Source organism: Pogoniulus pusillus, chromosome 30, assembly GCF_015220805.1.
Source record: "Pogoniulus pusillus isolate bPogPus1 chromosome 30, bPogPus1.pri, whole genome shotgun sequence".
In the NCBI taxonomy this organism is placed as follows: Eukaryota; Metazoa; Chordata; class Aves; order Piciformes; family Lybiidae; genus Pogoniulus; species Pogoniulus pusillus.
Genome location: NC_087293.1, coordinates 15,892,136 through 15,917,069, shown reverse-complemented (window position 1 = coordinate 15,917,069; position 24,934 = coordinate 15,892,136). Strand labels below are relative to the sequence as shown.

The 24,934-nt window shown below is 52.4% G+C and overlaps 1 protein-coding gene across 1 annotated transcript; it reads left to right on the top strand.

Moving 5' to 3' along the window:
• The first annotated feature begins 1,082 nt into the window (after positions 1-1,082).
• FBXO21 (F-box protein 21) lies at positions 1,083-24,819 on the top strand. Its single transcript, XM_064168364.1, has 12 exons — positions 1,083-1,390; positions 3,565-3,700; positions 4,421-4,515; positions 6,738-6,859; positions 10,181-10,327; positions 11,084-11,217; positions 12,113-12,249; positions 14,191-14,367; positions 15,212-15,344; positions 17,285-17,475; positions 18,770-18,927; positions 23,164-24,819. Exons 1-12 carry the CDS (start codon positions 1,167-1,169, stop codon positions 23,340-23,342), a joined length of 1,833 nt encoding a protein of 610 aa, XP_064024434.1. The 5' UTR covers positions 1,083-1,166; the 3' UTR covers positions 23,343-24,819.
• The last annotated feature ends 115 nt before the right edge of the window (positions 24,820-24,934 follow it).

Here is a 24,934-nt window from a genome sequence, read left to right as displayed (position 1 = left end):
AAGCAGGCTCACCCAGGGTATGGCACACCGAGACACGTCCAGACAGGTCTGGAAATCCCCAGAGAAGGAGGCTCCACAACCCTTCTGGGCAGCCTGCTCAGCACTACAGATGAGGCTCAGCAGAGGGGCAGAATCCCCTCCCGGCCCCTGCTGCCGACGCTGCTGGGGATCAGCCCAGCATAGGGCTGGCGCTGGGCTGGCAGCACTCAGTGCCAATTCACGTCCAGCTTTGCATGCCCCCAGCATCCCCGAGTCCTTCTCCAGCCCTTCAGCCCCAGCCTGCGCTCACACCAAGGGCTGCCCCGATCCATGCGTGGGACCTGGCACTCAGCCTTGCAGAACCGCATGAGGTTCACACTGCCCCACTTCTCCAGCTCACCCAGGTCCCTCAGGATGGATTCCTGCCCCTCAGGCGTGTCAACCCCACCGCTCAGCTCGGTGTCATCTCCAAACGTCCTCAGCGTGACACGGATGAAGGCATGAAGCAGCCCAGGGTTCAGCTCTGCCTGGGGCAGGTGGGCACAAACCACCGGGCTCGCTGCAGCCCTCTCGGGGTCCAAGTCCGGTCCTGGTCTCTTAACAGCCTGTCCAGCTCTGTGGGGGCCCGGGGGAGACGCCGTTTACGGGGCCCGTGTGTCCCTAGACCCCCGTTCCCACTCCCCTAGGGGCTGACGCCTCTCCCGAGGGACAGGAACCTTGCAGACGCTCCCTAAGCCCCGCCGTGGGCTGCTGCCTTCGGCCTGGAGCAGCGACGCGCTCCGCATTGCGCCGCGCACTTGGCGGACGCTCCCTGGCGCGGCCCCGGGCGGCAGCCGCCGCTCCGCTCTGCGTCCGCTCCGGCGGCGGCACTTGGCGGACGCTCCCTGGCGCAGCCCCGGGCGGCAGCCGCCGCTCCGCTCTGCGTCCGCTCCGGCGGCGGCACTTGGCGGACGCTCCCTGGCGCAGCCCCGGGCGGCAGCCGCCGCTCCGCTCTGCGTCCGCTCCGGCGGCGGCACTTGGCGGACGCTCCCTGGCGCAGCCCCGGGCGGCAGCCGCCGCTCCGCTCTGCGTCCGCTCCGGCGGCGGCACTTGGCGGACGCTCCCTGGCGCTGCCTCCGCCCTCGCCCCGCGCCGGAAGCGTCAGCCGCTCCCAGCCCCGCCCGCGGGGGCTCAGGTAAACAGCCAAGATGGCGGCGGCGGAGAGCCCGGGCCCGGCTGGGCCGCGGGGCGCGGCGGAGCCCGACAGCGACGGGATGGGCCTGACGGACCTGCCGGGCGAACTGCTGGAGCTGATCCTTTGCTGCGACGTGCTGGGAGCCGCCGACATCGGGCGGGTGTCGTGCACCTGCCGCCGGCTGCGTGAGGCGTGCCAGCCCCGCGGCAAGGTGTGGCGGGAGCGGTTCCGCCTCAGGTGGGCACCGGGGCTCGGCTCGGCGCTCCGGGGGCTGCGCCGGCTGCGTGCGGCTCGGCCAGGGAGGGCGAGGGAGTCCGCGCTTCTCCTCAGCGGGCCCGGGGCCCTGTCAGCGCAGGCCTGGGCCGCTCGGGAAGGCTCAGCTGGCAGCGGCTCGCCTGGGCCTGGCCAGGCCTGGGTGCTGCCGCGGCGGTGGAAGCGAACCCTCACTGCCCTCTCGCCTCTCTTTGCCGGCCCCACGAGGTGCGTGCTGGGCTCTGACGGGCAGGGTCAGCCCTGCCGCTTGCCGCCCTCTGTCCCGCGGTGGAGCCGTGGGTGCCTTGCCTGAGCAGGGAGTGTTGCAAGGCTGCTCCCACTCCTAGCCCCATGGACTGGGACCGAGCCGAGCCTGCTCCACCTCGGAGGTTGTTCTTTGCAGCACCTTCCACAGCCAGGCACTTGAATTCCCTGCCCTGGGCCAGGGCCAGGCGGGGGTGCGGCAGTGAAGCTACGGACAGAGTCCGCTTGTCGGTTGACAGCTCTGACCCCACAGGCAGCTTCCGAAGCAGCTGCCGAAACTTGCCCTGTCGCAGGGCTAAGGCTTACAGCAGAGAGTGGTTTATTTGTAGTGCTCTGAGGAGAGTGATTTCTCACAGAAACCCAGGTCCTTTAGCTGGAGTTGCTGCTTAGTGAGTTTAGTTCCCCCCAGGGGCTGTACTGTAGTGGGTGAAGCTGTGACCGTTTTAGCTGGGAGTAAAGCATGAGCAGTATCTCACTTCTTGCAGCCCTAGGCACACCACTCCTTCACTGGCATCCAGACTAGGGCATGCTCATCTGCTACCTGCTTGTCTCTGTCTTTTGGCACAGGCAGAGCAGCAGTATTGCCTTCTCTAATTGCCAGTTGGCTTCTAAAATGTAGCAGAACTCAGATGGGAGGATTATACTCTTTTTTGAATGGGTGGAAAGGGCTGCTGAGTGATTACAGCTTGCCCAATTCACCCAGCTCTGCCTTTGGATGACTGGCCAGATACTTTCACCGATTCAGTGGCTCTAATTTCTGAAGCAAACCCTGAAAGTTTAAAGCTGGTTGAGCTCCAGCAGCTGGAATTGAATGTGGCAGGTGATTAGCACAGGCTGCTGCCCTCCTCTCTGATACCAGGACTTGTGGCAAGAATTTGCACATTGACCTTTGTTGTCCTGGCTGAATCCCATTGCAAGTAATTGCACTTTTTTATCTTCCTGATTTTTTTTCAGTGTCTTTTCAGCTTTCTCAGCCTTGAATAAGTGATTGCTCTTATTACTGCACCATGGCTGCATTTCAGCTGGTTAGGGATCCAGCAGGAGAGAGGTTGTTAACAGAATGTGAAGTTGCTTGGTTAGTCTTTTGACTTCGTTTTGTAACTGCAGCTGCAGTCTGGGTTTATTATTAACTGGTAGCAAAATACCTTCCCTGTGTGGACAGCCAGAACTGAACTGTGGGGTTTGGGCAGCTGGCAATCATTTTTCTGCAGAAGCAGGGATTTAAACATTTGGCTTTCTCTAGATTTATAGAAGTAAGCATGTGTAGATACCTAGGAGTGTAAAGATAGCTAAAAAAATAGTGTATAGGTATCTAAAAGTAGATCTCTTTAATGTGTATGTTATTTATGTATGCAGGCATAACCTGATAAGAACCTAAAGTAATCCATGCAGCTGAATCTGCCTTGGCAGAGAGGTTGCACTCAGTGATCTCCAGAGGTCCTTTCCAGCTTTGGGCTCGGTGATCTCCAGAGGTCCTTTCCAGCTTTGGGCTCAGTGATCTCCAGAGGTCCTTTCCAGCTTTGGGCTCAGTGATCTCCAGAGGTCCTTTCTGACTCTACCACTCTTTGATTCTGTGATGTAGTGAAGGAAAATGCTTTGTAAACCCCAGTGATCATTAACAGAGCTGCCAAATGTGAAGTCAGACCTCCCTGTAAATCACAAGAGGCTTTTTTTCTCTGCTTGCTTTCCCTTGCTGTCCAAAATATTTCCATCTGCTTTAATTCTTCTTGGTGGTTTGTGCTAGGAGGTCCTTGGTGTCCTTGGGTGTTTCTGCCCTGGCAGGTGTTTCAGCACCATCTCAGCTCCCCACACTGCAATAAACATTCCAGAGTCCTGGAGGTTCTCAGGGATGTTGACACAGTATTGAACCTGTTCACTGATGTCTTCTGCTGCAGGTGGCCTTCGCTGCTGAAGTACTACAGCCACACAGATGGTGTCAGCTGGCTGGAAGAATACAAAGCACGGCACAAGGCTGGTCTGGAAGCCCAGAGGATTGTAGCTTCTTTCTCCAAAAGGTTCTTTTCAGAACATGTAAGTCACTTTCTCTGCATGCAACAGCCTACTTCATAAATTCACAGAATGGTTTGTGTTGGAAGGAACCCTCCAGATCATCCAGTTTCAACCTCCCCACTATGAGCAGGGACACCTCCCACCAGGCCAGGTTGCTCAAGGCCTCATCCAGTCTGGCCTTGAACACCTCCATGGAAGAGACATCCACAGCCTCTCTGGGCAGCCTGTGCCAGTGTGTCCCCACCCTCACTCAAGAACTTCTTCCTGATCTCCAGTTTAAATTTGCTCTCCTCAAGCTTCAGATGTGCCCTCCTCAGGCTTCGTTGTCTACCTGCTTAGATACCCAAGTGGCTGTTTCAAAAAATGAAGGCTTCTGCTCCTTCATTCCTTCCTCAGGGTCAGTATTCCACACTGGTTAGTGTGTGTAGACTTTTGGTCAACCAGAAGCAGAAGTTGATTCCACCCTGAAGTTACCCGGGTCCAGCATGCCTGTCCTGGTCCATACGCCTACCCTAGGAGCTTTGAATGCTCTAGGAGATAGCTTTAGGGTGCTCTGAGGGGCTCTCCATGGAGCCTTGTCCCAGATCTGTAGAGACTGAGTAGTTGTTGAGCTGGGCAGCTCTAAGATCTTACGTAACTTCTGGAGAACAGAACAAAATTGGATTTGAGCCTTGTTACGAAGTGCTGTTCTGTGGGGAACAATCTGTTGTGCTCTGCATTGATCATTGCCTGCTTTGACAGGTGCCCTGTGATGGATTCAGTGACATTGAGACTCTGGGGTGCCCCAGTCACTTCTTTGAGGATGAGCTGATGTGTATCCTTAACATGGAAGGAAGGTAAGAAAGAGAGGGGTTGGAAATGGAAGAAAAGGACCTCAGCTTCTGTCCTTTTTTTCACTCACAAAACAACATCCCCGGGCTGGGAACTAATTGCTGTGTGTTTAATTTGAATGTTCCCAGAGGAAATCATGTGAAGTAGTCCACAAGGAGAAGGTCCTCTGGCTTGGTGTTGCTTTGCTGCTGATTTCCTTGCTGCTTGGTGACACCAGGCTCTCTGCAGTAGCTTTGGCTTAAGGAGGTCCTATCCTTACATTCCTCTTCTTTTTCTTTCCACCTGGATCATGTTGCTGAACTGATTTGCAGCATGAGGCCACAGCACAGAGGGAAGCAGGAATATCCAGTGAGGATCAATCCAGCACAACACTGCAGCTTTTTAAGTTTGCTTTTGACTCCTCATCTTGCTTTTCTTAGCTGTAATAAATTGATACCAATTTTTGTCCCTAAACAACTGAATCTATTTCAGCCACTGCAAAAATTGCAGCTTTTTAAAGTTACTCAAGTGAATGCCAAGCAGGTAAAGAAAATTTGTGGTTTGCATCAGCCTTATCCCTGGGTGAGATGAATAAATGACTGCTTCACTTGAAGGTTTCTCTGCTGGTGGCATAAAAACCACACTCACTTCACTGCGCCGCAGCAGCCATGGATTGCTCTTAATGGAGTCTAATAGCTTTGATTAAAGGGACTGTTAGTAGAGCTTGAGAAAAACATCACTGGAATGGCAATCATCTCATTTTTGCTCTTTATCACATCCATTTTTATTACCCCCTCTGTTTGAACTGGGACTCCACATCTCTCATCTGACAACTGGTTAAAAAGCTTTTGAGCCTTTGCCCTGGCCAAATGCCTCCCTGTAAAGCAGAATTGATGCTAATTACCCCCTGAGTAAGCTGTAGTCATTGCCATTCAGGAGCATTAGGCTAAATCATTTCCCTGGAATATATCCCAATAAGGCTCTTGTCTCTATTGAGCATTCCAGCTTATTGGAATAGGATGAAGAGTTAGGAGGTTTGCTTGTTCTCCCATCCAGCAGGATGGAGGAGGCTGATTTGCCTTGCAGTCTGGAGGAGAGAAGTGTGAGCAAGGGAAGGGGAGGTTTTCTGAAGAGCACTGAACTTCTGTTAAAAACATGCCCAGGACAGAGCCTGGGAGCCTGTAGAATCCTCCCTTTGGGTTTTTGTCATAGAATTGTTTTGGTTGGAAAGACCTCTGAGATTACTGAGTCCAAACACTGAGTCTAACCCTACCATGGGCACTAAACCGTGGCCCACCGTGTCATGGCCACAGGTTTCTTGAACACCTCCAGGGATGGGGACTCCACCTCCCTGGGCAGCCTGTTCCAATCCCTGGCTACTCTTGCAGCAAAGATTTGTTTCCTCATCTCCATCCTAACCCTCCCCTGGCACAATTTCAGGCCATTTCCTCTCCTGTCAGCTGATCCTAGGGAGAAGAGCCCAACCCCCACCTCACACCAACCACCTTTCGAGGATTCGTAAAGAGCAAGGAGGTCTCCTCTCAGCCTCCTCGTTTTTGTTGGGTCATAAAATCACAGACATGTCACCCATCAGTTTCTTTTTAATGGGGGGAGGACACATCAGGACTGATTGTGGAGGATCCAATCAGACAGGTACTGAAAGGCTGCTTTAAGGTCTTCATAGAGCCTTCTCTTCTCCAAGCTGAACAGCCCCAGCTCTCTCAGCCTGTCCCTGAGGGGAGCTTCTCCAGCCCTCAGATCATCTTCCTGGCATCCTCTGCTCCAGCAGCTCCATGTCCTTGTGCTGGAGGCAGTGCCACAGGTGAGGTCTGAGCAGAGCAGAGGGGCAGACTCCCCTCCCTGTGCTGCTGCTCTCCCTGCTCTGGCTGCAGCCAGCACACAGCTGCCTGCTGGGCTGCCAGCGACCAGTGCTGGCTCCTGGGGAGTTTGGCACCGACTGGCACTCCCAAGGCCTTCTCCTCCAGTCTGCTGTCCAGCTACTCCTCACCCAGCTGGGATTATTGATGAAAGGAGCTAAGTTTTGCAGAAGTTCTGTGTTGTTTGGTTGGAGTTATTTTCTGCTGTTGAATTTCCTGTTCAGCCTTTTTGGTTGACTCTCTGTCAAGTCTCGATTAGAAAAGCATCAACCTCAATTCTAAATCCGTATTGAGAGGAAAAATGAAATTGAACCTCCACCCTTTAAGTGCCTCTTTAGGGCAAATGCAACTTTTTGTCTTTAAATGTGCAGGAAAGGTCTCACCTGGAAGTACTATGCAAAGAAAATTCTTTACTTCCTACGGCAACAGAATATATTAAAGAACCTGAAGGAGTACCTGCAGCGCCCCACCGAGCGGCAGTCTTTCCTGGAAGGTAAGTCTTGGCCAGGAATTCCACTTGCAGCACCTAAAGGCAGCTTTCCATCAGGCTTATTTCACTTGGGAACAGCCTTTCACAGATTGCATTGGGGTGAGAGGGACCCTCTAAGGACATCTTGTCCAACCTTCCCTGCAGCCAGCAGGGGCACCTCCAACTAGAGCAGGCAGCTCAGGGACACAGCAAGGCCGAGCTTGAATGTTTGCTGGGATGGAGCCTCAACCACATCCCTGGGCGGCCTGTGCCAGTGTCTCAGCACCCTCACTGTGCAGAACTTCCTCCTGATGTCCAAAACACATCTCCCCTGCTCCAGTTTCAAACCCTTGCTCCTTGTCCTATCCCTACAGGCCGCTCTGAACAGACTTTCTGTAGCCCCCTTCAGACATTGAAATGCCACTCTAAGGTCTCCCTGGAGCTTCTCCAGGCTCAACAGCCCCAACTCTCCCAGCCTGTCCCCATAGCAGAGTTTCTCCAGCCCCCTGATCTTCTTTGTGGCTTCCTCTGGACCCTCTCCAGCAGGTCCATGTCTCTGTTGTGTTGGGAGCCCCAGATCTGGGCACAGCCCTGCAGGTGAGGTGAGGTCTTCCCAGAGCAGAGGGGCAGGATCCCCTCTCTCCATCTCTGGCCATGCCGCTTTGGATGCAGCTCAGGCTGCTCTTGGCCTTCTGGGCTGCCAGTGCCCATTGCTTCTCTTCCACCAACTTCTCCTCCACCAGCACCCCCAAGCCCTTTCCTGCAGGGCTGCTTTTACATGTATATGTTTTTATATTTCCTTTAGGCCTTGGACAGTGGCTCCAAGTTATAAGTTGGGATTTTTGCCGTACCTGAAACCCTTCCAATCTTGCCGTAGCTGTGTGGTGTTGCATCAGAATGTCAGGATTCTGTTAGCTTCTGTCAGTTCTCTGTGCTTCAGTAACTGCCCAAGGACAGATGAGCTGAAAAGCAGTGCAGAAAATGTTAAAGCCCTTGCAGCTGAATTTTGGATCAGTGTGCTGAGGAGCTCAGTAGTAGCTCAGCATCCCAATTAGCTGGCATTGCAGGAGTGTTTTGACTGTGCCCTCTGGGCCCAACAGACCAACTGATCTGATTTCAAGTCACTTCCTATCTCCTTTCCCAAGAGCTTCTCTGGTCAGGGCAAGGAGCAAACCTGAGGCAGGAAAACTCTTTCACAGCTCTCAGCCTGTGTGCTGGAGCCTTCTCTCCAGAGCTGTCTGATTGCTGGACTGCTGAAGCTGTGCAGTGTGGAGCTGGGAATGGGTGGAAGGCCATTTGCAGGGTAGGAAGGCAGCTGCACCTGAGAGAAAGGAGGGTTTTTCCTGCACTCTGGTGGATTATTCTCTTGCTTCAAGCTTCCCCTGGAGAAGATTGTTTTCTGAGTGGGAGGAAAGCTGCCAGTGCCTCTAGAAGAGTCCCTTACTCATGGCATGTATCTCCAAAGTGTCATACAAGAGTCGCTAAAACCAAAGACTCTTCTCATTAGCAGCAGTAGCCTTTGAAGAAGGGAATGGATTGAAGCTTGGGGAGGGCAGATTTAGACTGGAGATAAGAAATTCTTTCCAGTGAAGGTGTGGAGACACTGGAACAGATTGACCAGGGAGGTTGTGGATGCCTTCTCCCTGGAGGTGTTCAAGGCCAGGCTGGGTGAGGCTTTTAGCCACCTGATCTAGTGGGAAGTGTCCCTGCCTATGGCAGAAGGGTTGGAACTGGATATCTTTCAGGTCCCTTCCAACCCAAAGCATTCTGTGACTCTGCGTGTGGCAAAAAGTGCCAAGAGTGGCTTTTTCTGGCAACAACTAAGTTAATTGTGAGACTTCATCACCTGGGTCAGAAATACATGCATTTGTCTGCCTTGCAGGCACTATTAGATTACCTACAGGTAGTCTTAGAGGAAGCCACAGCATCACAGACACACCCAGGTTGGCAAAGCCTCTCAGAAGCACCAAGTCCAACCTAGAACCCTACTGGCACAAGATTCACCTTAAACCAGATCTCCAAGCACCACATCCAGATGACCCTTAAACACATCCTGGGTGGGTGACTCCACCACCTCCCTGGGCAGCTCATTCCAGTCCCTGACCACTCTCTCCAGGAAAAACCTTTTCCTGATGTCCAATCTAAACCTCCCCAGCCTCAATTTGAGGCCATTCCCCCTTGTTCTGTCTCCATTCAGCTGTGAGAAGAGCCCAGCAGCAGCCTCTCCACAGTGTCCTCTCCGGCAGTTGTACGCAGCAATGAGGTCTCCCCTCAGCCTCCTCTTCCTCAGACTAACCAGCCCCAGCTCCCTCAGTCACTCATAAGATTTATTCTCTGGGCCCTTCCCCAGCTTTGTTGCCCTCCTCTGGCCCTGCTTGGCGTGGGGAGCACCTGGGGAGGGTGAGGGCAGAAGACACAGCTTAGGGCCCTGCCCAAATCCCTGCCCATGGAGGTGCAGTGTAGGAAGCTGCAGGAGATGTGGCCCGTGCAAACTTCAGGCAGGTGCTCACAGTTGGTTCCAAAGGCTGAACAATGCAGAACAACTGCAAAGGGCAGTGCTGACATGGAGGAGATGCTGAGAAGGAAGGGGCTATTTTTCTTCCCTGCAGAAGGCTGATGGAAGAGAAGTTGTGCAGAAGGAAAGTTAATCTGTTAATAGTGGGCTTGTGACATGGAGATGGAGAGCAGGCATGGACGAGAAAGATGAATGGAGCAGGAGAGGGAAGGATGAGCAAGAGTGATAGCTGTGGGGGATGTGGCAGGAGGAAATCAGAACTGAAGCACAAGTGGAGATTGTTTGAGGCCACGAATAAAAACATCTTAACAACTGGGAGGATGCCAAGAGAGAGCTGCCTGGTTAAGCCTGAGCTAGCAGCATACCTGGGCTGGGCAGGGAAGCACTGAGTTGGCGTTCAGCATGGCAGCCTCAGCATTTGGTGGGATGAATCCAATCTCTGGATCTGTGGTGGGGAGGGAAGCACTGAATTGACATTCAGCATGGCACCCTTAGCATTTGGTGGGATGAATCCAATCTCTGGATCTGTGGTGGGGAGGGGAGCACTGAGTTGACATTCAGCATGGCACCCTTAGCATTTGGTGGGATGAATCCAGTCTCTGGATCTGTGGAGGGGAGGGGAGCACTGAGTTGGCATTCAGCATGGCAGCCTTAGCATTTGTTGGGACCAATCCAGTGCAGGCCTGCATATTTGCAGAGGGAAGCTCTGGAGTTCTGCTGCAGTCGCTTGCTGCCTGCCTGCAGTTTAGCAGAGGAAGTAACATTTAAGCCAAGCCAAAAAGCAAAAACAATACTGAAGCCTTGTTTCTTATGTAGCTTGTTTCTTGCAGGTGCTGTTCTGATCGACCAGTACTGTAATCCCCTGTCAGACATCTGCCTGAGGAGTGTGCAGGCCCAAGTGGATGACATCACCGACAAAGTGCGCAAGGTCCTGCGGGCCAAAAACCCGAGGCACCCCAGCCTGGCTTCCAAGGCAGGTACTGTACACAGCCTTCTGCTTCCCTGCAGAGCAGGCCTGCAAGGCCAGACACAGGCAGACAAGCTCCCAACAGATGCTAAGTTGCTGCAGCTTAAAGAGCTGTTGTTCCTTATGCCCTTGCAAGCATAACCAGTGCCTGAAGCAGGCCTGTGAGAAAGCTGGGGAGGGATTTTTCACAGGGGCTTGTTGTGATGGGATGAGAGGGAATGGATTGAAGCAGGAGAACCACACCTCAAATATTGTGTCCAGTTCTGGTGTCTCCAGCATGGGTGTGGAACTGTTGGAGGGAGTCTAGAGGAAGGCCATGAGGATGACTCCAGGACTGGAGCAGCTCTACTATGAGCACAGGCTGAGGGAGCTGGGCTTGTTCAGCCTGGACAAGAGAAGACTTCGGGAGGACCTTAGAGCTGCCTTCCAGTACCTGAGAGGAACTTGCAGGAAGGCTGCAGAGAGACTTTTCCTGAGGCTGTCTAGAGACAGGACAAGGGGAAATGGTTTGAAGCTGAGGTAGAGCAGGGTTAGACTAGAACTGAGGAGGAAGTTCTTCAGCACAAGACTCTGGAATGGTTTACCCGGAGAGGCTGTGGATGTCTCCTCCTTGGAGGTGTTCATATTCCAGCCAGGTTCTTGTCTCTCTGAGGAGGCCTCTCGTGTTTCCAGGCAGTATGAAGAAGCTTGGTCTCCTTTTCATTACAGAAATAAGAATTAGACTGTTTTTTCCCTCAGTCTTTTATTTCTTTCCATGTCTTTTTAGGAGAAGTGTTGGTTCCAGAAGTGGAGCTGCAGCGGCAGGTGCTGGATGCTATGAATTGTGTCCTGTATGAACAGCTGAAGTACAAAGGAAATGAGCTGGATTACTATAACTCCCTGAACTCATACATCCACCAGGTACCTCTGTGTTGGGCAGAAGCTAAGGCAGCTACAAGGCTTGAAACGTCCTGTTTCTGTTTGTTTGTGGTGCTTTCAGTTCTGTTTTCTTCCTGCCATATACTCCTCTGCAGCTACCATTCTTGCTCATCATTCCCTCTGCTGGTACATTCCTCTTTCTTCCATGAAGGTAGTCAGAAAACTCATTCTCTCTGAGCTGGAAACCCAATATAGAATCATAAAATGGTTTAGATTGGAAGGGACCTCAAAGCTCAGCAAGTTCCAACCCCCCTGACATAGGCAGGGAGACACCTCCCACTAAAACAGGTTGCTCTAGGCCTCATCCAACCTGGATTTAAACACCTTCAGGGAGGTTGTGGTGTGATCTTTGATCACATTCTTTGCTTCTGTGCTCCACAACCTCCCTGGGCAACTTGTGCCAGGGTCTCCCCACCCTCAACTTGTGCCAGTGTCTCACCACCCTCACTGCAAAGAACCCTTTCCTAACATCCAGCTTAAATCTCCCCTCTGCCACTTTAAACCCATTCCTCCTCCTCCTTCATTTCCAAGACCTTACTGAAGCATAAAGGAGCTCAGTTTGGGGGATAGGCCCAAGGACAGATGCTTCAATGGCTCTGCTTCCATCCAGGAAGACAACTCAGCCCAGTTCCTACGGCATGACCCCTTCTGAACCACATCTGCATGCTCCAGCCGGGAGTTGGGATGGAGCAGGCATGAAGCATCCACAACATCCCTGGGCAACCTGTTCTGTGTGATGGTTTTTTTTTGGAGGGAGGGGATGTGTGTGTGCCTATTCTGTGCAGTTGGTGTGTTTCAGTTGTGAAATCAAACTCGGGGAGGGGGCTGTGTTGTTCCTTAATCTCTTCCACGTTTTCATCACGTTGTTGTCCCCCAGGTTTTGATCCGCAGGACAGGAATTCCCATCAGTTTGTCTGTGCTTTATTTAACAATTGCCAGGCAGCTGGGAGTCAAGCTTGAGCCAGTCAACTTCCCCAGCCATTTCCTGCTGCGCTGGTGTCAGGGGAAGGAAGGGTAAGTCACCTGCTGAATGCTGAAGGTGTGCCCCAGGAATAAAAAGCTGGGAAGCACTGACAGCTCCAGACCTGCTCACAGAATGAGGAATTGTTTTCCATCTATAATTATAACCTAGACAGGGAAAGATTGACAGATTGCATCGGGGTGGAAGGGACACTCCAAGGGCATCTTGTCCAACCTTCCCTGCGGCCAGCAGGGACACCTCCAACTAGAGCAGGCAGCTGAGTGACACAGCAAGGCTGAACTTGAAGGTCTGCTGGGATGGAGCTTCAAACACATCCCTGGGCAGCCTGTGCCAGTGTCTCAGCACCCTCACTGTGCAGAACTTCCTTCTGATGTCCAAAACACATCTCCCCTGCTCCAGTTTCAAACCCTTGCCCCTTGTCCTATCTCTACAGGCCACTCTGAACAGTCCCTCCTCAGCCTGCTTGTAGCCCACTTCAGATACTGAAATGCAGCTCTCCCTGGAGCCTTCTCCAGGCCAAGCAGCTCCAACTCTCCCAGCCTGTCCCCATAGCAGAGGTTTTCCAGCCCTCTGATCATCTTTGTGGCCTCCTCTGAACCCTCTCCAGCAGGTCCATGTCTCTGTTGTGTTGGGAGCCCCAGATCTGGGCACAGCGCTGTAGGTGAGGTGAGGTCTCCCCAAAGCAGAGCAGAGGGGCAGGATCCCCTCTCTCCATCTCTGGCCATGCCATTTTGGATGCAGCTAAGGGTGCCCTTAGCCCTCTGGGCTGCCAGTGCCCACTGCTGGCTCATCTCCAGCTTCTCTCCCAGCAACTCCAAGTCCTTTTCTGCAGCCTATTCTCAATCTCCTCATCCCCCAGCCTGGACTGATGTTGAGGGTTGCCCTGACCTAGGTAACCATAGGGTAATGTTTCCCTTAAGAAACTGATGAAAGTCTGAAAAGAAGAACAAAAAGGTGCTGATTTCACTTAGACTTTCACACAGAGCAGTTGCTGGAGGCCACTGCTGCTGTTCTGGACACTCATTGCATTCTCTGAGTCAGTGCAGAATGCATCTTTGACCAGATCACAGCCAGATTGCTGAAGGCTGTGTTTTGTGACTGCCATAAGCAGCCCCATTCCGAGCCATGCATGTCAATCTGTGTACCTCTGTGTGGGGCAGGATCCTAAAATGTTAGGAGTTGGAAGGGACCTTTAGAGGTAATCCAGGCCAATCTCCCTGCCAGAGCAGGATCACCTAGGGCAGGTCACACAGGACCATATCCAGGAGGGTTTGGAAAGTGCAGAGAAGGAGACTCCACAACCTATCTCTTTGGCTCTGTAGATGCCAAACACCTGAGCTCTGGTTTACTTTCCCTAATCTAGCAGCAGATGCAGCAAAGCTGCAGACAGCTGAAGGAAAGACCTGATGGAGAGAGAGGTCCCTTTAGTTTTCCTTTGTGTGTTTTATCTAAATCAAAAGGCAGGAGGGTAGAGAAGGTACCAAGTCACCTCTTTAACTACAGAATGAAAGACACACCCAGGTTGGCAAAGCCCCTCAGGGTCAAGTCCAACCTAGAACCCTACTCTACAAGATTCACCTTAAACCATATCCCCAAGTACCACATCCAAACCACTCTTAAACACACCCAGGGTGGGAGACTCCACCACCTCCCTGGGCAGGTCATTCCAGTCCCTGAGCACTCTCCCTGAAAATACTTTTTCCTGATGTCCAATCTAAACCTCCTCAGCTTGAGGCTATTCCCCCTTGTTCTGGCTCCATTTAGCTGTGAGAAGAGCTCAGCAGCAGCCTCCCCACAGTGTCCCTTCAAGTAGCTGTAGACAGCAACAAGGTCACCCCTCAGCCTTACTGCTGTCTACAACAGCCTAGTTAGAGGGACTGGAGGTAAAGGTGACAACTGGTGAGGGACAACAGAGTCACCCTGCTTTGCCAGGACCCATCCTCACAGCTGGCTTTCCCTCTTGGTCCCTTTAGAAGCACAGACATTTTTGACTACACCTACATCGATGCCTTTGGCAAGGGGAAGCAGCTGACGGTGAAGGAGTGCGAGTACCTCATTGGCCACCATGTGACAGAGGAGTTCTATGGGGTGGTGACTTCCAAAGAGGTCCTGCAGCGTATGGTGGGGAACCTCCTAAACCTGGGCAAGAGGTGAGTGCACAGCATCACAGATCACAGGCTGGGAGGGGTTGGAAGGGACCTCAGAGATCATCCAGTTCCAAACCGCCTGCCATAGGCTGGGACACCTCCCACTAGAACAAGTCGCTCAGGGCCTCATTCAGCCTGGCCTTGAACACCTGCAGGGAGGTTGTGGAGCACAGAAGCACCCAACGTGATCAAAGATCACGTTGGGTGCTTCTGTGCTTCACAACCTCCCTGGGCAACCTGTGCCAGTGTCTCACCACCCTCAACCTGGGTGCTTCTGTGCTCCACAACCTCCCTGGGCAACCTGTGCCAGTGTCTCACCACCCTCACTGCAAAGAACTTCTTCCTAGCAGCCAGTTTCAATCTCCCCTCTGCCAGTTTAATCCCATTCCTCTTCGTCCTGTCATTACAATGCTCTTTGGGTGCAGCCCCCATACCAGAGCCTTGAGCATCTAATCTAGCACAGGTCCCACAGGAATGCATCCAGACAGAGCTGAAAATTCTTCAGAGAAGGAAACTCCACAGCCTCTTTGGGCAGCCTGCTCTAGGGTTCCAGCTCCCTCACACCAAACAAGTCTCTCCTCGTGTTGAGGTGGAACCTTCTGGCTTCTACCTTAACCCTGTTGATCCTTGTCCTATCACTGGGCACCACTGAAAAGAGCCTGGCACCTTCATCCTGACACCCACCCCTCAGATATTTGTAGAGATTGCTGAGGTCCCATCTCAGCCTTCTCCAGACTCTTGCCTGTACCTGCAGCATCGCTTTTGATGCCTCTCCCTGTACGTTGAAGTGCTGGGGGTGGGGTTTGAAGAGACTGACCTTAAAATCGAGTTTCTTTTTTGCTGGCAGAGAAAGCACTGATCAGTCTTACCAGCTCTTGAGAGACTCCCTGGACCTGTACCTGGCCATGTATCCAGACAACGTGCAGCATCTGATGCTTCAGGCCAGGTTGTACTTCCACCTGGGAATCTGGCCAGAAAAGGTACCTGGCGTGCTCCTGCCACTGCTCTATCGATCAGCATCACAGCCCTGCCACGAGTTGGTGTGTGAGGAATGAATTGCACCAGTTCTCACCTTGCAGACAATCAATTTCTGCTCTGGGAAGCAGGGAAAAGAGGATGGCTCTTAGTTGCTTGGCCTAGGAGAGGCTTGTGTGCAGCCTTCTGAGTCATAGTTATGACTTACTGCCCGAGCCTGGCAGCTTATCTTGCAGCTAATAGTGTGGACTTGCAGCTGTAGGTTAGAAGAATGTTCTGTGTTTGGGTTATGCCTTGATAGTGGAGGAAAAGCTCTTGCTGGGATGAAGTTATTACCTTATCAGAAAACCTGTGGGAAGCTTTATAAATAAGAGCAGAGCTGTTCCCTGAAGCCTTAGGCACACAATCAGTGGCTCTTGGGAGAAAAAGCAACTTAAGATTCATGAATTCATAGAATGGTTTAGGTTGGAAGGGACCTTAAAGATCAACTAATTCCAAGTCCCCTGTCATGGGCAGGGACACCTCCCACTAGCCCAGGTTGCTCAGGGCCTCATCTACTCAGGCACTGGAATAAGCTGCCCAGGGAGGTGGTTGTGTCACCCACCCTGGATGTGTTTAAGGGTGGTTTGGATGTGGTGCTTAGGGCTATGGTTTAAGGTGAATCTTGTAGAGTAGGGTTCTAGGTTGGACCTGGTGATCCTGAGGGGCTTTACCAACCTGGGTGTTTCTGTGACTATGACCTAGCCTGGCCTTGAACACCTCCAGGGGAGGGAACAGTCATGACCTCCCTGGGCAACCTGTGCCAGCATCTCCCCACCCTCACTGGAGAGCATTTCTTCCTGCTCTCCAGTCTCAATCAGCCCTCCTCCAGCTTCAGTCCATTGCCCCACATCTTATGACCACAGACCCTTGTCAAAAGTACCTTCCCAGCTCTTCTGTAGCCCACTTCAGGTGCGTGAGGTATTTGCTGTTGGGATGGAAGGGTCTGGCTTGTCCCAACAGCTTTGTTAAGCCAAGGTGGGGGGAAAGGAAAAACAAAGCTTGCACCGCCTACCTCTACCAAACCTGGCAGCAGCTCTGAGTGTGTGCCAGAGGCTGAGGGTGTTGGTGGGCTGCTACTCTGGATCTGCAGGGTTTGTTGCTTCGAGAGCACTTCAGAGTTAGTGTACTTTAGCCCTCCTGAGACAAGCAGGCTTTCTGCCTCTTGTTCACTAGTACATGGTGTGGCATCACAGAGATAATTTGCGTTTCCTTCCCTGCTGCCCTATTTTCCCTCTGCCAGGCTCCCACAGACACGCTGAGGATCTCTCTTAAACGACACTGTTTGCTCTCAAGTAGAGCAGAAATCTGGAATTAGTTCACAGCAGCACTTGGGGAGACTGGCAACAGCAGTCTCTTAGCATCTCACAAACCTCGAAATGGTCTCATCAGCTCCCTGTGGCGGCAGAATGTGACACCACAAGCTGCTGGGACTTAGTTCTGAGGAGTGCCTGTGCTCAGCAGTGCCCTTCTTTGGAAGCAGGGAGCTTTACAAAGGGCTGTTTGCAGGGTCTGCAGCCTAAGCACACCCCTGGCAGTTGCCTCGTTGGTGTGAGGGGCACAGAAGTGATTGCACAGCTCAGTAGGGTGGTTGATTCCCTCCTTGTTTATTGTTTCCTCTTCTCCCAGTTGCTGACTTCCAATTTCTTTCTCATTCTCTTGTTCAGGCTTGATATTCCTTTGTCCTCAGCTATTTGTTCTTGTATTTCTCCAGTCACCCCTGGCCATTTCTCCTCACCTGAAACAGAGCAAAAGGTTCTCAGTCCTGTGTGAAACATTCATGTGGCAACGCTCTAGGCCTGGGCAAGGAGACACAGCTAACTTGAGAAACCTGTCTGCATCTATTTGTGTTTTGACTGCTGCAAAGACTTTGTCTGAATCTCTCTTTCTGTGTTGGTTGCTGAAGGTTCTGGACATCTTGCAGCATATTCAGGCTTTGGACCCATCCCAGCATGGGGCTGTTGGATACTTGGTCCAACACACCCTGGAGCACATCGAGCGCAGGAAGGAGGAGGTGGGACCAGAGGTGAAGCAGCGATCGGATGAGAAGCACAAAGAGGTCTGCTTTTCCATCGGGCTGATTATGAAACACAAGAGGTGAGCTCTTCCAAACCCTGCCCACCTGGGCAGGCTGTGCTGCAGACACAAGGGCAGAAGTGCTTGTTCTGACAGACAACAAAGGTGGGGTTGGCTGCCACGGAATGGAAGATGCCCAACCATGGATCTGTCCATCCCTTGAGAGGCTGAGTGTGTGCCCTGCTGTTTGCTGTCTGTCCCTCCCTTGAGAGGCTGTGTGCACTGCTGTCTGCTGTCTGTCCCTCCCTTGAGAGGCTGAGTGTGTGCCCTGCTGTTTGCTGTCTGTCCCTCCCTTGAGAGGCTGTGTGCACTGCTGTCTGTCCCTCCCTTGAGAGGCTGAGTGTGTGCACTGCTGTCTGCTGTCTGTCCCTCCCTTGAGAGGCTGAGTGTGTGCACTGCTGTCTGTCCATCCCTTGAGAGGCTGAGTGTGTGCACTGCTGTCTGCTTGCAGAGAGGAGTTGGTGACTTGGCTGAGTCATCAAAATCACACAGCTAAAGTCTCCACAGCCCAGAGCTGTTGAAGAAACCACAGCAATCGGCTGACGAGGGGCATGGAACAGAACTGACTCCACAAGAGATTCCTGAAACAACTCGTGGATCTCTCCCTTGCTCTTGCTTCTTCCCTTTCTGTGTTGCAGAGGCCTTGTGTGTGCTCTCTGTGCCACTTTACCACCATGACATGCCAGCAGAGTTGCCTTGGCCACCCCTCTGACTCCATAGGACACCTGGAGTGTGTTTGAAAGGCAGCAGCAGTGTCAGTTAGAATACTTTACAACACATTACATTAACCATCTAGAAGTAACATTGGCTTTGTTTCTGGGAGGTCAGTGCTGGTGCTACTCTCCTCTGTATGATGGGCACAGAAGTTCAAGGGCAGGTTGGTTGAGCAGCTTGGTCCAGTAGAAGGTGTCCCTGCCTGTGGCAGGAGGGTTGGAACTGAATGATCTTGAAGGTCCCTTCCAACCCATTCTGTGATTCTATGAAGTAACTGCACAGCAGGAGAGTTGATTCCTTCCTCATTTCTTGTTACCTCTTCTAGTTGCTGACTTCCAGTCTCTTTCCCATTCTCTTTTCTTCTTCACATTTGATTTTCCCTTGTCCTCACCTGTTTGTTCCTGTACTTACCCAGTCACTCCTAATCATGTCTCCCCACCTCCAAGTACACACAATCTATTTTGCATTGATTTTTTAACCCTTTTCTCCTTAGGCCAGCTCACAGCAGGTTTCTATCCTGTTTGTGCTATATTAATCTTAAGGAAAAAGAGCTGGCTCTGGCATTTTCACAGCCCTTGCTGTGCATTTTTGTTTTCTTTAGGTATGGCTATAACTGTGTGATTTATGGCTGGGATCCTGCCTGCATGATGGGGCATGAATGGATCCGGAATATGAACGTCCACAGCCTTCCCCACGGCCCCCACCAGCCTTTCTACAACGTGCTAGTGGAAGATGGCTCTTGCAGATATGCTGCTCAAGGTGAGCAGGGGGCTCCTGGGTTTACTACCTCTTTAGCAGGATAGGAAGAGAAAGGGAGGCTTAAGTGATTAACTCTTCTGACTCTGAAACTTATCTTAGGCTGCATCCAGAAGAGTGTGGCCAGCAGGTCAGGAGAGGGGACTCTGCCCCATTACTCTGCTCTGTTGAGATTCCACCTCAAATAACTGTTCAGTTCTGGGTGTCCCCAGCACAAGGACACAGCTGCTGGAGGGAATTCAGAGGAAGCCACAAGGATGATCCAAGAGTTGGAGCACCTCTGCTATGAGAACATGCTGAGGGAGCTGGGGATGTTCAGCCTGGAGAGGAGATGGGTTCATGGGGATCTCGGAGCTGCCTTCCAGTAGCTGAAGGGAACCTACAGGAAGGCTGCAGGATCACTTTCATGAGGGTGTCTAGAGACAGGCCAAGGTGGAATGGATTGAAGTTGAGGCAGAACAGGGTTAGACTGGAGCTTAGGAAGAAGTTCTTCAACACAAGGGTGGTGAGACTCTGGAACGGACTGCCCAGGGAAGTTGTGGCTGCCCTCTGCCTGAAGGTGTTCAAGGCCAGATTGGATGAGGCCTTGAGCAGCCAAGTCTAGTTGAGAGATGTCCCTGGCCACGGCAAGGAGGTTGGAATAGATGATCTCTAAGGTCCCTTTCAACATAACTACCAGTTTGTGTTTCATCATAGAATGGTTTAAGATCAAGGTAAGAAGGAAAATGCTCTTGAGTCATGGCCTCATTTGATTGCTCTCTATGAAATAAGTACTGCTGGGGGTGAGCATTAAAGACCACTCTGGATTCACCTCCTCTTGCCCAAGAAGAGATTGTTTTTATGATAGGGTCTTTGGAAAGAGGTAATTCAGCTTTGGTGATGCCTGCAGCAGGCTGTAGTGATGGAGCACACAGGCTGAGTTCAGCTGTCGTGTACTAGTCAGAGAACAGAGCCAGTGTGGATTTTAGTGCCACCTGTGATAAGGATGGGACAAAAATTAATATCTCTTTAGGGTTGTGAAGAGGAGAAGAAATCTCTGTCATCCTTTCTTTATGCAACACACCATAAGAAAGGCAGTTCTTGTCTGATGGTCAGAGATGGGGTTAGGATCCAGGAGGAAATACCAAAGTGAAGTTCACAAGGCAAACAAAACAGCCAGAAGCAAACGTGTGACTGTACACTGTGAAGAGGGTGCTCCTCTGCCTCCTTTTTGCTCTTCTCCCTGTGAGACAGAGACTTCCCATCCAGCTGGCAGGGCAGCTGCACAGCCTGCCTGCATCTTTTGCTCATATGGATGAAATGATGGCTTTGATTTGCTAATCTGGATGTGGGAGCTGCTGAAGGAAAAGCCATTCAGCTCTTTCACTGCTGGGTGCTCCCTGTCGTGTACTGGTGCCATGCATGTGAGCAAGAGGTGGTTTTAGAGGAGGGGACACTCCAACCTTTCAATGTGCAAGTCACTCCTGAGAGATTTTATATTCAATAATCCAAAAAGAGGTGAAGTGAGGACTGGGAATGTTGCAGCTCAGCCCTCAGGGCTTTGACTAGGCAGCACCTGGCCTCTCAGAGAGTCTTCAACAGCAAAACTTGTTGTGTTCCATGGGTTGGTAGTAAAATCTGCAGCTCAGTGCAAAGTAATCAGGTAATTGTCCAGAGTACTTCTGGGGCTGAGTCATCTCTTAGCTAATTTGTCTTCATTGTTTATAAACAAACACAATGCTGGCTGCTTCCACAGCACACAGGAGTTTAGCTAAGCTCTGTGCTGACTCTGTCATCTCTGTGCCATCCAAGTGTTTTGATCTCACTAGGGGGACTGAAAGGGTTTGTCCTTGCTTGCTGCAGTCTTGCAGCCTGATTAAGGAGTACCTCCTCCAAGATACAGCCTCAGCTCATGTGGGGAGTATTTCATAACTCACTGACCTGACTCTGGGGAGGGGATGATGGTGTTTTTTTCACTGAGTCTTAAATCTGTATGCAGAGTTTGATCTGTCCAGCTCAGGAATAACACCAAGGTTAGCACAGGACTCAGGTGGAGTCCTTGCTATAAATTCATAGCTTGAGCTGTAGCTAATTCACCTGCTTCATGCAGAGAAATGTGGCCAGCAGGATAAGGGAGGGGATTCTGTCCCTCTGCTCTGCTGAGACCCCACCTGCAGTTCTGGTGCTCCCAGCACAAGAAGGACCTGGAACTGCTGGAGAAGCCACAGAGATGATCAGAGGACTGAGAACCTCTCCTGTGGGGACAGGCTTGGGGCTGTGCAGCCTGGAGAAGGCTCCAGGGAGACCTCAGAGCAGCCTTCCAGTGCCTGAAGGGACTACAGGAGGGCTGGGGAGGGACTTTTGACAAGGTCTGGGAGTGAGAGGATACGAAAGAATGGATTGAAGCTTGAGGTTGAGACTGGAGGGTAGGAAGAAATTCTTTGCAGTGAGGGTGGTGAGACACTGGAACAGGTTGCCCAGGGGAGGTTGTAGTTGCCCCTCATCAAGGCCAGGTTGGATGAGACCTTAAGCATCCTGCTGTAACAGAAGGTGTCCCTGCCCATGGCAGGGAGAGTGGAGCTAGAAATTGGTTAAGGTCCCTTCCAAAACAAACTATTCTGTGAGTCTGTGGTCTCTCTCTTGTCTGTCTCCTGTTAGCTCTGCAGCAGCAGAGGTCAGATATCTGGCTCAGAACTGCCAGTCAGCAGGTTCCTCAGGCTCCCCAGCTAGCACCAAGCTCTTTTCCCTCAGTCTCTTGCCTGCTGCCAGCTTCTGTTTCGTCACCCTGCTGCTCCCTCAGTGCACAGCTCACTGCTCAGCCCTGCATCTGCAGAGCAGGCTGGAGCAGAGCCTCTTCTCTGCAGTGGTGCAGTGTACAAAACAGGTCCTTTGCACCAGCCTGCTGAGGTGCAGAGAGCTCTTCTGCTTTCAGCTGCACAGCCTGACAAGGCAGGGAGCTTCAGAGACCCTGCCTGGGTCAGTACACCTTGGATGTGCTCCCTGCAGCAAATGGAATGGGGCCAGAGGCAATGAATGATTCCTGAAGGATGTTCTCTGCAGCCCAGCTCATTCCTGCCCTGCACTCTGGGACTTGGGCAGCTTTTTGTTCCTATATGTGCATCTGGTGCTGTGCTAGAGAAAATGACATCATCTGGAGAGTGCTGCAGGGCCACCTGCATGTCTGATGGGCACTGCTGGGCCACATCCCAGGCGCACCACTTTGCACACACTGCCCTCAGCTTGGGTCATCTTTTCCTTGCCAGACCCTCAGCTTGGGGCACTTTTAGCTCTCCATGCCAGACCCTCAGCTTGGGGCACTTTTAGCTCTCCATGCCAGACCCTCAGCTTGGGGCACTTTTAGCTCTCCATGCCAGACCCTCAGCTTGGGGCACTTTTAGCTCTCCATGCCAGACCCTCAGCTTGGGTCACCTTTACCTCTCCGTGCCAGACCCTCAGCTTGGGTCACCTTTACCTCTCCGTGCCAGACCCTCAGCTTGGGTCACCTTTACCTCTCCGTGCCAGACCCTCAGCTTGGGTCACCTTTACCTCTCCATGTCAGACCCTCAGCTTGGGGCACCTTTAGCTCTCCATGCCAGTTCCTCTGTGTTATTTAAGTCCTGGGCTCAATCAGGTTATCTTTTAGTACAAAGGAGGTGCTGTGGGAAAGAACCAACTTCCTCTTCTTGGGCACTTCCTCTTAAATGTGGGAAGTCAGATTTGGAGAAGTTTAGTTTAGCTGTGTGGGATGTACTGAAAAGCAGGCTGATGACTTGGGGCAAGAAAGCACTTGGCCCTTCTACCAGGACAACCTTGTGCAGTTGGCCTCACCCTGGAGCATTTGAGCAGGATCTCCCCTAGAAACTGGTCTTTGTGGGACTTCATCACTGAATCACAGGAACACCAACCCTGTTCTCTAGACCTTCCCCTTATCTGGACCTGCTTTGGCCTCTCAATGTCCTTCTTGGAGTGAGAGACCCAAAACTGCCCCCAGTATTCAAGGTGCAGCCTCAGCAGTGCCCAGTATAGGGGCACCACCACTTCCCTGCTCCTTCTGACCACACTGTTGCTGGTCCAGGCCAGGATGCTGGTGGCCTTAGCCACCTGAGCACGCTGCCAGCTCCATCTCCAGCTGCTGTCAGCCAGCGTCCCCTGGTCCTTTTCCGCCAGAAGCATCAGGAGGTGATGTTTCTGGAGACAAGACTGGAGGGAGGCAGAGGATTTATTGCTGTGCTGGTGAGTGATGATTTCCTTTGCCAACAGAGAACCTGGAGCACAACTCGGAGCCGCGGGAGATCCCTCACCCCGACATCGGCCGCTACTTCTCCGAGTTCACAGGCACTCACTACCTGCCCAACGCCGAGCTGGAGCTCCGCTACCCAGAGGATTTGGAGCTCACTCGGGCCACAGTTCAGAAGATCTACAGTTCAGGCAAGGAATGAGTGCAGAAGGCCCTGTGAGGACAGAAGCAGCTGGAGTGTAGCTTTACCCTGTTCTGCAGAACTTGCCACGGGAGGCCGAGTCTGGGGACCATCCTTTGGCTTACCGCATCGGAGCCTGCGCTGGACCTGTAACTGGTGCTGGAGCATCTTCCCATTGCCTGCCTGCCCATCCTGGCCCAAGCGCACACAGACACCTTGGTAACTGAGGCCACGCAGGAGGATCCTGCAGGGACAGTCGTGCTGGGAAGCACATGGTCCTTCAGAAGGATCTGCACATGCTGCTTGTGCTGCCTTGGAAGGTCGATGCAGGGAGATCCTTGGTGTGGAACACAGAAGAACCTCCTCTTCTAGGGAAGGAACTCACTTGTCCCTGCAGTGTTGTGGGATTGGGGTTTCTTTTTTGGTGGGTCGTGTTTGGGTTTTATTTTTTGGTGTGTATCTCACACAGGTGATAGCTTTTAAAGTCTCTTACCTTGCACTGTTGTCTTCTTCAGTCTGAGTTTTCAGTCAGAGTTTGCTTCACCTCTGTTGTCTGATGGTTCATGGAACGACCCTTCCGAATATCCACAGGGGCCTGGAAGGAGCCCCAGCAGCACACCCAGCAGCAGCCAGGCTTCGGGGGTGGGGGTGGCAGCACAGTGGTGACCCTCAGGTCCAGCTGGCCACCTTGCTGGTGATACAGACTTCTCGTGCAGAAGATGAGCTCCTAGCCCTTTGCCACGCCTGCCAAACACACCCACTCCACCTTCTTACCTGTGGGTTCTGCTCTGTTCACCATGGATGGCCGTGGCAGCATCTGCAGTGCAGCCCCAGCGCTCCCAGGACCGTTTTGAACCTCTTGGCACTGTTCCATGGAAGCCTCTGAGGTCAGTGCCAGAATGACTGCTGTGTGGGGAGCTTCCACTCGCCTGCCACCTCCACTCTCTAGGTACTTAATGTGGGATTGTGACTGGAATCTGGCCAACCCTGGAGGCAGCCAAACCCCACGCGGAGGAGAGATTCCTGCAGCTCCAGGCCTTCTTCCTTTATTGCCAAAAGAGGATGGATTTTGGGGGGAGCCCAGAAGGGAAGAGCTTTAGCAGCTCAAGGCACCTGAATTGAACATGACTTGAAGTCCCAGACAAAGGCACTGCAGCAAAGGTGTTCCTTGAGCTCGGCTGTGACGGGAGGCAGAGTGACACCACCATTATGTCTACACACAGCCTGTGCAGCTTTGTGGTTTCTCAAGTGAGGTCTGCAGACCAGCTGCAGCTGGTGTCTGCTGTCGATGTGGCTGGTTGCAACATCAGAGGTGACAGCCAGGCCCTGTGCCCTCCCTGTAGAGTTAGGTGGATGCCCTTAGTCTGTTCTAGCCCTTCAGGTATCGCCACGTGAAGTCTCACAGCCCTCCTCCCAAAAGCCTGCTTGCACTGCATGCCATCCTCTGGAAATACTCAGCACTGGTTACAGAAGAGAAATAAATACTCAAAGCCCAGCACTTTTGGCAGCAGAGTGGTGGTGGTGGTCTGCAGGAACCTTGGTGCTTTAGGAAGTCTTCTGAGTCCTGTGTGGTCAGTGCTGAGGAATGGTGAAGGTGCTCTGCTCCAAGTGGA